We start from the raw sequence: 15545 nt of genomic DNA, 5'->3' as shown, positions 1-15545 counted from the left end.
GGGTCACTGATATCAGAATATTCCAGAAAACAAGTGTTTGAACTTGTGTGTGAAATGAAGAAGAGAATGGTTAGGGGTATGTTAGCAAATACACATTGAATGTTAGAACTTGTTCATGAATTTTGTTCCCTCATGCAATGGTGGTTGTCAGTGATAATGTCAAAAGTTTATTGTGTGCACTTCTCATTTAAGAACTACTCAACTTTCTATTTGCTAAATTAAATAATTGTAAATAATTGAAAATAAAAGGTACATCAGTCATGTTACAATGAATGCTACTTACATGAACTGTTTTTTGTAATGATTCAATATACTTTTCTTAATGTTCACAGCTGAAGGTTACTCAGGAACCAAGAGCAAAGAAAGGGCGACGTAACCAGAGTATGGAACTCAAGAAAGAAGTAAGAAACCTCAATTACCATGTTTGTAGAGGTAGCAAAGTACAAAAAGTCTGAAATTTTAATAGACACTCTTTTGGTTTCTGTCACTTTTTACTGATTTTACAGTATGAATCTTGGAAGTTCCAGCCCTGTAGCTTGGTCCTCCTTGCTAACAAACATAATTGCACCTCCCCCGTGCAAGCCACTGGTGTCATTGTGGTAATATTCTGTATCATGAATAAATCAGCAGTCAGTTTATGACTTTTTTTTTACAAATTCAGGCTAGTTAGTAAGTCTATAAACAGCAGAAATTAGAAAGTATTTTGCACTATCAAGAATATTAAGTTTAGAAAAGGTCATATCCACTTTTATCTGTGGAACTTCCTTCCTTGTTTAACCAACTTGCACACTGAATGAAGTGGGGGAAACAGAAACCTATGATCATGTAACCAAGGGACTGTATTATTATGCTTGTACACAAGAGGGCAGTTGCTGAGACAGCCATAAATCTCATATTTCCTAATTTTTGAGTACTTTTTTTCTGGCCTTGTTTCAGCTGCATGTTGAACACTAAGAAAAAGTTGCACATATGCACAGTCCTCGGAAGAGGACTCAGGACTCCATTACAGAGGAGGATTTAGGTATTTTAGCACCAGAATTGTGTGGGATGGCCCTGGTGCCTGAAATACAGACATTTCCACTCCTAATATCTGGGCACCTGCCTCCCTGTTGTATCTTAGTACCGCAGGGCCACCTCTGTGAGGCACCTTCATCGATGGAGGCAGTGACGCACAGTTTGTGCTCCCTGTGGCACAAACTATATTTGAGTGCAAGATGGGGAGACTACAGTTTAGGATGTCTCGTCATTTTTATTGTGTTTTCTGTCAAGCAAATTCTGCATTTTGCTTCATATATTTATGTCTTAACATTTGCCTTGTCAGCTCTGCTCATATTTGATCAGTGATCCAGAAGTCAATCACAGTGACCTATTAGAGAGTAATTGGTTACAAAAGGGAATACACAGTCAGCCTTTTGATTGGTGTGAGCAGTGCTCTATCACACAGACAAGCACAAAGTCCAGTCCCGAGCAAGTCTGCTCTTACCAAAGGACTGTGTGCTTTGTCTGCACAGTGTTAAATGAGCTTTAAAAAATCTAAGTAAAAAAAAAAAAAAAAAAAAAATTGTTCATGTGTGTCTTCAGACACTTCAAATATCAATAAGAGTTTGCAGGGATATTACTTCTATCTGTTCTAAAGAGCAGGAACAATTGGTCTTACAGTGTAATAACATAGGCTGCTAAATTCAGTACAGTAACTATGATTTCTTTCTTGATAATTGTGTAATTACAAGAAAGCTTCTGTGGTCATCCAAGTCTAGTTCTACATTATTGGAAGCAAGACTTAGACGCTCATTAGCCTTTCATCTTCAAAGCACCTTTGAAGTACTAATCAATCTTTGCAGCAGTTCTGTGAAATCAGTGGAATATTACAGACTCCAGTGGAGCCTGTTGGGCCAGAGTAAGCCCAGAGTTTGCCAAAATAATTCAGGCACCTTGGCCATGCAACTACAGTCTCTTCAGGGAGGATGGTAGGGGGAAAAATCTGTAGCAACCCTTTAGTAACCCCAAGGGATCTGCAGTGGTTCAACATAGCCTCTGATGTTGGTCGTACTTTTTGGGAAGTGAGGCTGGTGACTGTGGCATACTGATGCCATACGTGTGCCTCCTTCTGGAGGGCTCCTACTTGAAGTCAGAAAAGCCTGACCAAAGAGCCTACCCACTGTCCTGCTGGTTTTCCTCAGGGATCTCACACCCCATTAGCACCCACGTCCCATTAGCACTGAAGGTCTTCAACAGACACCTTTCACATGAATTGCATTAGCATTAGTCATGTAACATTTTTTCTCCGGGGAGAACTTAAAGTTAACTTGTTCTGTTTTGATACGTGGCTTTACAAGTTTGTTCTTTCTAGGAGCCAGAACCTGAAACTGAAGCAGTAAGTTCAAGCCAGGAAATTCCCACAATGCCTCAGCCCATTGAAAAAGTTTCAGTCTCAACTCAGACCAAGAAGTTAAGTGCCTCTTCTCCAAAAATGCTGCATCGGAGCACCCAGACCAGTAATGATGGAGTGTGTCAGAACATGTGCCATGACAAATACACCAAAATCTTCAATGATTTCAAGGACAGGATGAAAGCTGATCACAAAAGAGAAACTGAGAGAGTTGTGCGAGAGGCAGTGGAAAAGGTAACACCTGTCGAACACCATCTACACTCTGGCTTGAGGAGAGGAGGCGTTATTTCACATTCTTTCCTATTTTTGTAATATCCACCCTTAAGAAAATGAATAGAAAACCTTTTCCAAAGAGACCACATAAAAATATTCTTCATTCTTGCTTTTTAGACCATTTCTATACCAACAGACCTTAGTTTAAACAGAAAACTACTGGCTTTTTTATTCTTGTCCAGTGAAATCAGTTTGGGATCCAAAACCAAAACTAATTGTTCATTCTTGAGTATTTGTTTCCAAAGCGTTTGTCTCCATTGTCGACTGTGGTTGTAAACAACAGCATTGTTTAAATGCTATTCATAAATAATTCTTTTGTCAGTCTTCTGACCTAAACATTAAAATTCACTGAAATTTGTTTGCATTTTCTTATCTAATGATAACTTGTTTAAAATTCAATATCTAAGCATGAGCTGGTTACCTTTGGCTGGAGAGAGCAGGACAGTTTAGAGGATGATGAGTCTGACCTCTCTTAAGTACCTGTCTTAAGACAAGATAAATTTCCTTCTTGATGAAGGACTATGGAATGAACCTAGGGCATTTAAGTGTTAATCCTGTAGGATTAAGACATCAAACTTTTAGATAACTGAGCAAGGGCAAAGGAATCCCACCAACAATCAATATTAAAAAGTACCTTTTACTGAACTCACGGATGTTCTGTTTTGTATTTTCCATTGCACCCTTGCTGTAGATTTATGTGCAGCTGTAGATTTGGAAAAGACAAAATCTTTGTCTAAGATAAATTCATGAACTTGTAAACTGATCATTGACAAAATATACATGGAACCTATTTAGCTGGTTTTGTAGATGCCTAGCAGAATAGAAATACTTTGAATGTTTCTTATGGGATGGAAGTTTTGTTATAACTCTAAAGGAGAGAAATTTTTGTTTTTTAAACAGGAGGAATCTCTAATTATGTGACCTCCAGCCACATCAGTAATAGAGTTTTAAAGAATAGAGGTTTAAAGAATATACTTTTATTCCAATAGCTGTCTGTTGACTTGCTTTGCTGACTTTCTTATGGCAGCTGCGTACAGAGATGGAAGAAGAGAAAAGGCAGGCTGTAAATAAAGCTGTGGCCAACGCACAAGGAGAGATGGACAGAAAATGTAAGCAGGTAAAGGAGAAATGCAAAGAAGAATTTTTAGAAGAAATTAAGAAGCTAGCAGGCCAGCACAAGCAACTGATTTCCCAGACCAAGAAGAAGCAGTGGGTAAGTGTCAAAAATTTATTACAAGAGAGTAAGTGGAAATGTATAATGCATACTGAAGGCCAACTGAAGGTGATTTCTTCCTTACTTTTAACTGCACCACTCTTTCACTGGTCTTTCCGCTTTAAAGTTTTCTCCATATTAGTGCTTTCAGATTTTCTTAACCTCCAAATTACAACTAGAAGTTCTGATTACTTCCTATCTTAATTATGTGCTGTTAACAGCACCGTCTTCTTGAGTCCAATCAGACGTTAGTATCAAAATATTTTTTTCTAAATGCAATTTTTCTCCATATAAGACATGTTTTGCATTATGTTCACACTCCTTTGATCTCAAGGCCCCAGAGGGTACAATATCTGGCTGCATCAGCTTGGATTCCCGTGCTAATAAAGCTGGTAGTGATATCCTTTTGGCCTTTTCCTCTTCTAGCTTTTTCTGCAGCTCTTTTATGTTCTTTTGTATCTAAGACATGTCTTTCTGAAATATATTTCTCTCCCTTGTTCAGTCCTTAAGCCCAAATCTGCAGCATTACCTACAAAAAACATGCTTGTACGCGCTTCAGAAAAGTGAAAACAGACATCTAACTTACCATTCTATTACATGCTGCAAACTTTTCCCTAGTTTTGTTTGTTTTGTGTCTTGGGTTTTCTTCTCAAGCCAGAAACGTGTTCTCCCACGTGGCTGTACAGCATCTCCTCAAACATTGCAAGTACTATAGCACTGTGCTGCTAGCCTGTAACAGAGTACGGGTGGAAGCTGTTACGTTGAGGAGCAGTGAGCTTGGCACACAGACAGACTTTGCCATTTCTTTGCTAATTTTCATAGAACAAGGAAATGAAAGCCATCATTCAGGAAATCACACTGCACTGTAATAGCTGTCTATGAAATACAGTGGGGCGGGTACAAGATTTTCTACTTGCCTCCTTTTGAGCTTTGATTTTGCCGGATGCAGCGGAGAAGCGAGCGGGTGCCTTGCCACAAGATGGCACGCTGATCTGAGCAGCGATGGACAGCCGCCATCCCACGGCCACAGCCACCCGGGGACAGCCAGCCCTGGCTCCCTCCCGCAGCTCCTCTGCTGTGAAGGGCTGTTTGTTTATGCTCGGCCTCATTAGTACTTGTTCTTACAGATGAAACGATGGTCCCCGCAGAGAAAACTCTGCTCTGCAGAAGAGTGAAATAAATACTAAGGCGAGACAATCATTTGCTGACTATCACAGTTAAGAGTTTGGGTTTTTGTGAAGAGAAGAATTACTTCAAATGGCAGAGCTCCTGTAGAGTCTTCCTTTCTCTTCCTAGTAGAGATTTTGCTGTAGGTGTTACGATGCTGCAGTGCTTGGGTCTCTATCAGGAAATTCCTTGCTGTCTACTTATCTCTGCAGACCAGAGAAGTTGTTCAGGTCTCCGATCAAGTTCCTGTGTTTAGTGAGTCACCGGCTGCCGGTATCTGCCTGCACGCGTTTGCCTGCGTCTCTTGAGAGGGAAACTGAATTGCCTTTGCCCACTACAGAACTACGCCAAATTAGCTCTATTCTGTCAAAAGCTGAGTGCATCTGTGAACTGCTGCCACCGTTCAGCCGATATGCAGTAACTCAATCACAGTAACTTGATTGTGTGTCTGGACTCTTAGCTCTAGCTGCTTTTTGGGTTTTTTTGAAGGCAGAACTTACGAAAGAGACTCCTGAGACTTTCTTTATTCTGCTCCAATGTGCCTTTACCATATCCTTTAGGCTAATCAGAGAGTGCCCCGGTGCCACCTCACTGCAGCTTACGATCATGTGCATAAAGCCTCTTTCTGAGCAAGACAATTAAAGATATATTCGACATTTGTCAGTCTTGCCTATTTCTGTGGCCCCAGAACGATCTGTCAATCACCACCTTAAATGAAGGCATCATGCAGGCAGCTGGTTTGCATGGGGTAGGGGAGGGAGGGCAAGGATAAACACCTTTGCATCCAGGCTGATGGATCTGCCTGACAGCACGCAGCCTCAGGCGGCTGGAGTTGGTCCAATTACACAACTCCCCAGTGATTTTTCCTTCAGTGGTACTAATGACAGTCCCTGGTGTGTAGTACTCTTGTATGCTGCTATTATAATAATGATACCTCCTTACCAAAATCTCATGTAATTAACACACATACTAAATGAGTTTTGGTGGCTTTGCTTTTTAATTAGAAGCAGAGACCTCTGGTTTTGCGTAATGCAGATGTCTAGGCTTGGGAATACAGCTGCTATTATTCATGCTATATTTGTCTTTTTCTCATACCTAAAAAAAACATCAGTCAGGTTGAAGGGATTGTTTTTCTGGTGGTATAGAGGTACACAAGCAGATGCGCTCACAGCCCTCAGGAGCCTAAGGCATAGTTAAAGAACAACATTTTCTCTTGCTCTAACTGGTCACAGTCCCCTTGGCTTAACCCAGTTTCATTTTTATCCCTCTAGAAAATTTGGATTTAATACAGATACCCCAAGTAAATAGCAAACGAAATGAAAAAATGTAAAGGCAGGGATAACGATCATGAGATTATGCAGTTTGATGGCCTCCAGAATACAGGCTAGAGTGCCAGTCTTGATAATGTTTATTTTTTTAGTTTTTCCCAGTTCTTTTATTTGCATATAAACCTCATTTAAATTGGTGCATAGTTCATTTTGAACTTCTGTAGCTTTCAGTTATATTTACATGTATATTTATTCTAACTCGCAACAGGTTCTTTTTAAGTGAATGAGCATTGTCCATGATGTGTACTGTCTGAAACAAAAAAACGAGACATTGATAACGTTTAGAAAGAGGAAAATACAAAGGAAAGAGGAGGCCTGAGGCCAGCTGGCATTTTGCCTTCTCTGCCACATGTGCTGGTACCAGCTTAGATGACATTATTTTCCGTTTGTAAGTGGAGATTTACATCCCACACTTATGGCCAGCATATGTAAAGGGAAGTACAGGACCCACAGATCAGTTGTCCTCTCCTGTCTTAGCTTTGTTTGATCTCTCCAAGCAAGCAGATGCGGAGCTGGTCTCTGAGCTGAGGCCCATGCTGTATGTAATGGAGAGACACAGCTGTTCCCTGCACCTTTCCAGCAGATGATCCTAATGGTTCCCACAGGCTTGTGGGCAGCCAGCAACATGAAAAACCAGGAAAACAGCTCTCAAGGGACACTCGTTTGCAGGCATTTCTACAAATAAACTTCCCTGGAGCTAGATCATAAAAGGAAAATGGAGGGGTTCCCTCCTCATGCAGCTATAGGGTAGTTCCGTTATTGCTGATGTAAATAAACAGTAAATAAATAGTTATCGGTTTAGTCAATGTAAATGTTGGCTTTCTTGGATCTGTCTTTTAATAGTGTGTAGGGTGGTTGTGGTTTTGTTTTGTTTCAAGGCAGTTGGATTTGTTTTCTTTGTAATTCTCTGTTTTGTTAACAATGCTGTAGCTGGACGGGACATAAGAAGTAAATCTTTTGTGTGTTGTTCCGTGGTTTGACAGCAGCCTGCACAGACTGCGATATCCCTCCCTCTGTTCCCCGTCATGCAATAGGCATTTCAGACTGGATTCTTAAAGGTACTTTCTGATTTTGAGCAGACCAAATTCTGAAAGACAAATCTGAGATCATTAGAACCTGGCTTTCAAGGGCGCTGAGTGCAAGTGGCTTCTTTAGCAGCAATGCCAACCGACTTCATAGGATTTTGTCAGAATGTTAATGCTTTTGCAGCATTCCCTTAAGGGGTATAAAACCACCTAGAGACAGGGCGCATTGCTGTCTGGGTGCCATACCTCCTTGTTGACCACCAGTAGTGTTGACCAGCATGTTGATTCCCTTTTTTAGCTCCTCAAAGGCCACGGAGTTATTTTTCCAGGTAGCCCTTCCAGCTACCAGGAAAATGGGGGCATTCTGTGTGTTCCGGGGTAGAAATCCTCTTTGCGGCACCGCTCCCCAGCTGTGGGTATTTCTGTAGAAGTCACGGGCTGTGCAGCATCTCTTCTTTCAGGAGTTTTGTGCTGTCCTGGCAGGCACAACAAAGGGCAAGAGCCCATCCAGTATATGCCAGGCATTCTCTGGTTTCTGGGAGACTTAAAGGAAAAGGCAATTTCTTGCTCTCCTCTGTAGTACTGGTGTAGCATGAGGTTTCGTTTTCACCAGATTGCAGTGCTCTCTGGCAGCCAGCAAACCCCAGCGACAGTAGCCTCCTTGCAGACCTACCCTAAATGGGCTATAACAAACCATTCGGTAATGAGTTATTCTTTTCTCTAATAATGTTACTGTTGTGACTTTTGAGATTTTCCTAGCCCAAAAGGAACTTCTCCAGCAACCTCTGGACAGGTCAGGCTTGTAAAGAAGCCTCAGAAACGCCAATTTTCAAGCTTGCGCAGAACCTGCTCACACCAGAAGTGCCTGTTGATTTATCGTAGCTTTTAAGACCTTGATCAGGATGCTACTATACAAATATAGGATAAAAGGTGGTTCCTGCACTGTGTGGCTGAAAAATGTCACTCCACTGCCCTGAGAGATGAGTTTTCTTAAATAAGAGATGATTTTTTCAAAAGCAGTAAACCAGACTCCAGAAAATACGAAAGCATTGTGCAGATTTGCTAAAGATTGCCGCTTTACTCACCACGTGTGAAAGATGCCCTCCTGCCTTTGGATGCCCCAAGCATAACCAAAAGAGAAGTATTGCTCTGCATGTGCCGGTGCATCCACGAGCAGGTGAGAACACTTGTGCGTTGGTAAGGAGGGAGCGTGTCAGGGTGGTAATCTCCTCTCCTTTGTTCTCTCCAGTGCTACAACTGTGAAGAGGAGGCCATGTACCACTGCTGCTGGAACACTTCCTACTGCTCCATCAAGTGTCAGCAGGAGCACTGGCATGCTGAACACAAACGTACCTGCCGCAGAAAAAGATGAAAGAGTTATTCCTCCCCTAGAAAACCACCCCGATGATTGCTATTCTCAGACACAGCGGTTTTTGTTTCCAAGAAGCCAAAATTGTTTAGAATTTGCTTCCCATTTTGCACCAGCCTTTAAACACTTTTCGTAAAAGAAATTTTGCACAGTAATTTCAATCTTCTGTTTAATGCTCCTCCAAAATTTTGTCAGCGAAATGAATTTAACATCTGTGGGAGCAGGTTACTTTAAATAATTTTAAACTAGAGGATTTGTTGCATTTTCAGCAAATTTTAAAACATTTTTAGGTTTTACAGAGATTTTAATCTTTAAAAACAGCAGATCTAAAAAAAAAAATCATGCAAGTTTAACAAAAGGAACATTTAAAAACTAGATCTGAATGTAAGAAGTATAGAACTGTTTCAGAAAAACGAAGCATACTACCTTGATGTAACATTTATTTCTTAACCTTGTTGAGCTGGTTTTGTTCAGCTTAATTTTACTGTTTAAAGGCATTATCTATTGGTTATACCAGTGGGTACATGATTGAATTTAGGGAACAGGGTTGACACAGCAGGTGCTAGTCCTGCGTATTTTTTCTTAAATATTTCCCAACTGTGTTTTATTTTCATTATTTCTTTTCAATATATAACTTTTATAACAAAATATTAGCTTTGATCTTGTAGTTTAAAATCACAGGGAACTGGGGTAATCTTTTACTGAGCTGGATCTTAGAGAAAAATGAATATTTAAATTTTGAAGTTTGCACATTTCATCTTTGTCCTAACATGAGTGCTTGTAACAAGAATAAGAAAAGCCAAAAAAACAAACAAAAAAACCCAACTACCTTTATTCATACATGGGATTATGAGGCATACAAATTTCTTTATTGTGCCCCCCTTCAGCCTCCTCAATCCAACGTCATTTGACTGCCTGTGATCTGGTGTCACCTGGTCCATTGTAACTTGATAACAAAAGGAAAAAAAGCACTTAAGTTTCACAGAAGCCGTTATGTTTGTAGTAATGGGTCATTGCCTAATAATGAGCTCCATCACTGTACTCAGAATGAAGAATAATGCATGTTAATTTTCTTGTATTAAAGATGCCGTGATTTGTAAAAAGTCTGTATTTTGCGGAATGTCTGGATTAAGAAGCATTACCAATAGGAATGGATCGATAGTTGAAAAATGATTTTCTTTTTGTTTGTTTTATATATAGATATATGAATTGCATCCATGTTCAGAGACAATTTTTTAAATAGATGTAAAACTTACTTAAATAGCTTTTCTTTTTAAAGTGTCTCCGCATTTTAGTTTCTTTCAAAGATTGGTCTTAGACTGAGTCATATGCCCATTAATCATCCAGCTATTTTTTGAGAAGTTAGAGGAATAATTTGTACATATTTATTTAGATCTTTGATATTTATTGAAAGCAATTACATGATGGAACGATGGAAGCTGAAGAATCAGGAGGAAAGCCTTTAGAAAAGTTTTCTCTAGGATTTGTCAGGGTCATTGTAAAGATGAAAATATAACTAAGACTTCTGTGAACTACCACTGAAATCCTGATCTTTTTTACTTACAGTGGTGATATAAGTTAATTGACTAGATACTGCCAAATAATGCCCAATACGTTGCAGAAATTAAGTGGTAAGTTGATTGGAAAAATGAGTAAGTAGATGGTAACTTGAATTACCACAGCTACATTATTGCCTGATAAATGTGTAATTAACTTTTGTCGCCTCTGTGTTGTGACTGTAAAACACTTCACAACTAAAAATCAATCTTGTTCGATTACTTTACAAGTTCCAAAACTTCGATCCACCCCTATGAAAGCAAGTTATTGTGGAAATATTTTTGGTGTAAAATCATTCCAGAATATGTAATATTTAACTGATAGCTGCATGAAAGTAAGATTCGTGTTACTTTGGCTTTTTTGTCTCTGTTGACACGGTTGCACATTTCCAAGTTACTACAGCGTGAAAACTGTGTGTTTTAAAGAAAAAAAAAAACAAAACAAAAAAAAAGATTGTGGCCTGGTTTTGTATAAGTTTTAGGTAAAATTACAATTGATTGTTTTAGGAATCATGATTTAAAATTAATTTTTCTGCAAATCATAAAGCTATATTAAAGTGTTAAGCTTAGCCACTATGCACATTGTAATTATTCATTGTGGCTGTCCAGTTTATGATGCATTCTGGCATTTTGTAAGCTGCTCTGACTAGCAATATATAGAGTCATTTAATGTGTTAACATTGGTTAATAAATGTATTTAAAAAAAACACCCTCACTGGCAGTGTCTGTGTTGATTTTGGCCAGTTGGCCTCGCGTCCTTGGGCGGGCATGCACGAGGCTGCTATTTTTACTTGTCCTCACCTAGAAAGACCGGGGCTGCGGGTGGGGGAGCTGTGCCGCAGCTCGCCAGGACCTTGCTCCTGGCCGGAGGTGAGCTGGCAGGGCCGTGCGAGAGCTCGAGCATTTAACATGGCTCTTCTTTGCCCCAAAAGTGAACCTTTTCAGCCCGTTCAGGGCCAGCAGCCTCCGAGGGTTGCGTCCGTCGTGTTCTGGTTTTAACGCGGGGGGCTGCGCTGCCGGCAGCCAGGCTGGGGCTCGCCCACCCCTTCTCCCTCTGCTTCCTCTGACCGGTGCCCCGCTCTGCCTCCTCCCTAACCCAGTCAGCAGCCCTGTGCCTGCGCCCCTTCCCTGCTTCATTAATAACGCCATTTTATCCGGAGGGACTGAGGGGTCTCTATGAGTCCAGCGCCAGCCTGAACGGCGGCAGCGTTCCTCTCACAAGCGCAGCCTGGGGAAGTGGCCTCTCTCACTTACTTCCGAGTCGGGGCTTGCTGCCGGCGAGGTGCCCGAGGGAGCCAAGGGCCATGCTGGTGCTGCTGCCCATGGGGCATGTCCCACTGCCACCCTCAAGAGAAAGGGCCATTTGGGGACGAGCCACAGGCAGGGCGGGTTGTCCTGGAGCCCTGTCGTGACTTCAGGGCTGCAGGAGGGACACTGTGGGAATTGGTTTCTCTGTGGCAATTAAGAATTTCCCTGTGGGAATGAAGACCTGGCAAGGTCTGCTAGTCCCCGGCTGGGCGGGGGGGGAAAAAATTAATTATTTCAAGATCCCTCAAAAGTGTCTTACTATTTTACTATCCAAACTTGTCTGTTCTTACATGGGATACAGCATTTTACCCAAGAGCGCAAATTTTGTTCATTCACCTTGATGAAACTTGATGAAACTTGATGAAATGGAACTGACGGGCGTAGCACACGTACTGCAAACGCATCATTTACGTGATGTAAATCCATGGCTGAATCCAGCCAGCGAAGCAGGATCGGGTAGAAGCAGCGTCCCCGCGAGCTCCCATTCCCAGCCCTTCTCCACTTCCGACGACTGCGGTCCACCTCCCAGCACAGCACCGCTCCGCTGCACCCCGCTGGCAGAAGCCCCCAGTGGAAATGCCCCCCACTCCCCTCCCCACGCACATTTGCCGGTTCAGGTGTTACCGGTGGGGCCGGTATCGGAGCCAAAGAGGTTAAATGCTTTGGCGGTGCCACAGCAACTTCCCACCGCCACCATGGGTCCTCGGTGACGCTCCGAGCCCCATCGCACGCCCCAGGCTGGGCCCTGTCACCGCCAGCCCTGGGAAGCAGAGCAGGACATTTGTCCCTGCAAATTCCCGTCCACCAGACGGGCCGGGGTGAGCAGGGCTTTCTCTGAGCTGCTGCGTCTTCCCCGTTGCAGACAGGGTTGTATCTTAGTGCTCCTAGCACATGAGTCTTAAAGGCATTATTTGGCTTTTTATTGGTGGCTTTTTCTATTTTTTATCATTATTATTATTGTTGTTGTTATTTTTTATAATTATTATGAAATAATTTAAACTCTGGCTGTTAGTTTATTTCAGTAAGGAAGAGTAGTGGTTTCTGCCTCCTGCTTCCTTTAGGTGGAGCGAGCTGCCCAGCTCAGGGCTTGGTTGCCTTTCCAGATCTTAAATGACCCAGTATGTGAAATATGTTTGGGATTTGTTACCGGTAGTTAGGGGCTACCCAGCCAATTTTAGCCTCACTGAGTGAGAGCACATATGCAAGCTGTACATGTGCTTTCCAAATGCTTTCATAAATCAAATTGGGGGGGGGTATCAAAACCAGAAAGGCCCTTCCTGCATTGTTTCATGTTAAGGAAACTCAGGTTGCAAGTGCAACAGTCCATCCATTTGTGAGAATAATATAGTATTTTTGGTTTTAAGGGGGAGATGTTTTTAGCTAATGTAAAAGGAAAAAAACCCAACTATGTTGGACCTTACAAAACCTTGAAAAAAAGTTCATGTATTATCTTAATAAAACCTATTTCCAGATGTCAAAAGGCTCAAAAGCACGTTAGACTCTGAGCAATGCTCTTTAAAAAGAAATGTTGGGTTGCTAAAGCTTCAAAATTGTAAAATCAGAAAAAGAAAGAACTGAGAGAAAATTAACTTTAATTCATCCGTCCCGCTCCCCACAGCCATGCCTGTGCCGGCACCTCTCCAGCCCCACGGCCCTGGAGCCAGTGGTGAAGTGTGGAAAGATGCCTTCAGGGATGGCAAGCAGCGATGGAGGGGTTGAAATGAAGTAGAGTGTCTGCTTTGCAGATAATTTTGACCTAAAAGGGGACTAATAATTGAAGATAATACAGAAGAAAGGCCGAGGAGAGAGCGAGAACAGGCTGCACTAAGGCAGAGCGTGTGTTTGTTTACGAAGCCAGCGGCCAGTTTCTGTTTACTCCCTGGAAATGAAAACTCAGCTGGCGTAAAGCTTCAGTGGAAAGAGGATTTGCCCCAGAGAGGTACCTAAAAATAAATGTGAGTTCTGCGTAGAGGAGCCACTGTGAGGCTGGTTGTACGAAATGCTTTACTAGTGTTTGGAGAAGGACTGCTGCAGCAGAAAACAATGTTTATTAATAAAGCCAGAGCGCTATTTTAAACTACTTCATCAATAGGAAAAGTACCCTTCGCAGCCAGCCGCTGGGGGTGGCTCAGGACCCCGCTTGCGGCCACGCGCCGTCTCTGCCTCTCCTCCGCTCCTGTCCCATGGGAAGAGCGTGTGGGAGCCAGCTCGGCACTGAGCCACGGTCCCACCGCGCTTGGCCACAGCGATGCGCATTTTGTCCCTCGTGACAGGGCCTTCAAGGTGAAAAATGGCTTCATTAAAAGCAAAAAGGGAATCCGTGCCTTGCACACAGCAGCTCTCCGAGCCTCTGTCATCAGGAAAGAGGGTTTTGCCTGGTGTGGGCCACCCACGCACGCCTCAACTCATCAGGGCGCCGCGTTAACCGTCCTGTGAGGAGCAAGAAGAGCCATTTCCCTGCGAGAGCGGGGAGGGCCTGGCCTGCTCCCAGGAGGGAGCAAAACGAGGCGCCCACCCCCAGCGGCACGGGCCGCGCGAGCGGGGAGCTCCCCTGCCAAGGAGCAACACCGCTGGCTCCTTCCCGAAGAAAAAGCACGGCCAGAAGCTCTGCCATGCGTGGCTTGTGCACTAGAGAGAGAAATTCTTCGGCTGATGTGACCTAGTGACAGAGCTTGACCGAGTGACAGAGCCTCTCCCCCTCTTTTCACAAGTCTGCAAAGACCATGAGTGCTGGAAAGCCTTTTATTTTGCCCCCAAAGAAAGGAAAGATGTGCAACTCAGCAATGATACTGCTTGTCACTTTTCCCTGTGGACGCTGGAGCCAGCAGCATTCCAGCTCTGGGCGGTCTCCTTTCAGCAGCTGCCCCAGCAGCGGGAGGCTGCTCTGTCGGGAGTCGGCGCTGGGTGCTGAGCCGGAGCCCAGGACCACTCACCCCTTCCCACCAGCAGCATGGCCGCTGCCTCTCTGCAGTAGTTGGACGGGTGCAACGCTGCGCTTGCCGAGCCCTGGAGCTTGTATTTCGCTCCAGTCGGTCAGGGTGATGTTGGCTTTTCGGAAGGGGAGCAGGAGGCAGCCCACAGAGCCAGGCTCCGCCGCGGGGTGCTGGGCACCGGCTGCCTGCCTGCGAGTGATCCCTGGAGCCGGCCCGCGGTGCCACGCCAACGCGACGGCACTGCCACCGGCTCCCGCCGAGAAAGCTCTGAGCCACCTCAAGCTTGGCCCGGTGCGGGAGCCTCCTTTGGAAACTATCGACATTAATAAGCATCGACCGCTGTAGGAAAAGGCCCACGCAGGGACAGAGCAGCCAGAAAGTCACGCTTAAGAGCTACCGGCCTCCCCAAAGTCCTCCCCAGCCCTGGCACAGCCCGGCCTGCACCCTCCTGCCCTTGGTACCTGCAGCGAGCCCTCCTGGCCCCCCGGCACGGCATGGCGGCTGACTCGGCAGCCCTGCGGAGTGACACCCTCCCACGCCTCAGAAATAATCAGTGATCCCCCTTCACCCCAAACCCTGCTCGCTGCCTTTGACTGAGGGGCCTTTGGTGAAGCTTAACCATGGTGTCCTCACAGCCGCATGGATAGCCCGGGTTCTCCTGGGCACGACACCCGTGCCCAGGGCCTCCCTTTTTAGCAGAAGGCTCCTGGGAAGGGGGCAGACTCTCTGTACAGAATGAGCTGCAGAGGTATAACCTATTTACAGGCTCTTCTGGTGACAGCTTGTTCAGCATTTGCCAATTCTTCACCTAATCTTGGTCTCTGGTCAGGACCTCCTTGGGCAGAGGGACTGCTTCCATCTCTCCCACCTACTGCAATCGCCCTTGGGTGCAACACAGCAACGTCCAGAGTCCCCTGTCCCGCGACAACCCTTGCTTAAAAGCATTTAGAAACTCCTTTGTGTAGGTTACTGCTCAGTGCCTCA

General features: G+C 44.0%; 1 protein-coding gene across 8 annotated transcripts in view; it reads left to right on the top strand.

Moving 5' to 3' along the window:
* Window positions 1–8767, top strand: part of ZMYND11 (zinc finger MYND-type containing 11) — a gene marked incomplete at both ends in the record, with an annotated part of 66091 nt that extends 57324 nt beyond the window's left edge. For 6 of the 8 annotated variants that reach the window (XM_082015555.1, XM_082015556.1, XM_082015554.1 and 3 more), the window contains 4 exons: window positions 333–401; window positions 2351–2623; window positions 3690–3875; window positions 8645–8767. In XM_082015555.1, coding sequence (XP_081871681.1) covers window positions 333–401; window positions 2351–2623; window positions 3690–3875; window positions 8645–8767 — 651 coding nt within the window. The remainder of the gene's footprint in view (window positions 1–332; window positions 402–2350; window positions 2624–3689; window positions 3876–8644) is intronic. The other 2 variants (XM_082015553.1, XM_082015551.1) reach the window with 1 other exon arrangement.
* Between the last annotated feature and the right edge of the window lie 6778 nt (window positions 8768–15545).

The sequence above is a fragment of the Phaethon aethereus genome (assembly GCF_964289735.1).
Source record: "Phaethon aethereus genome assembly, chromosome: 2".
NCBI lineage: Eukaryota > Metazoa > Chordata > Aves > Phaethontiformes > Phaethontidae > Phaethon > Phaethon aethereus.
This window is presented reverse-complemented; position numbering and strand designations above follow the sequence as displayed.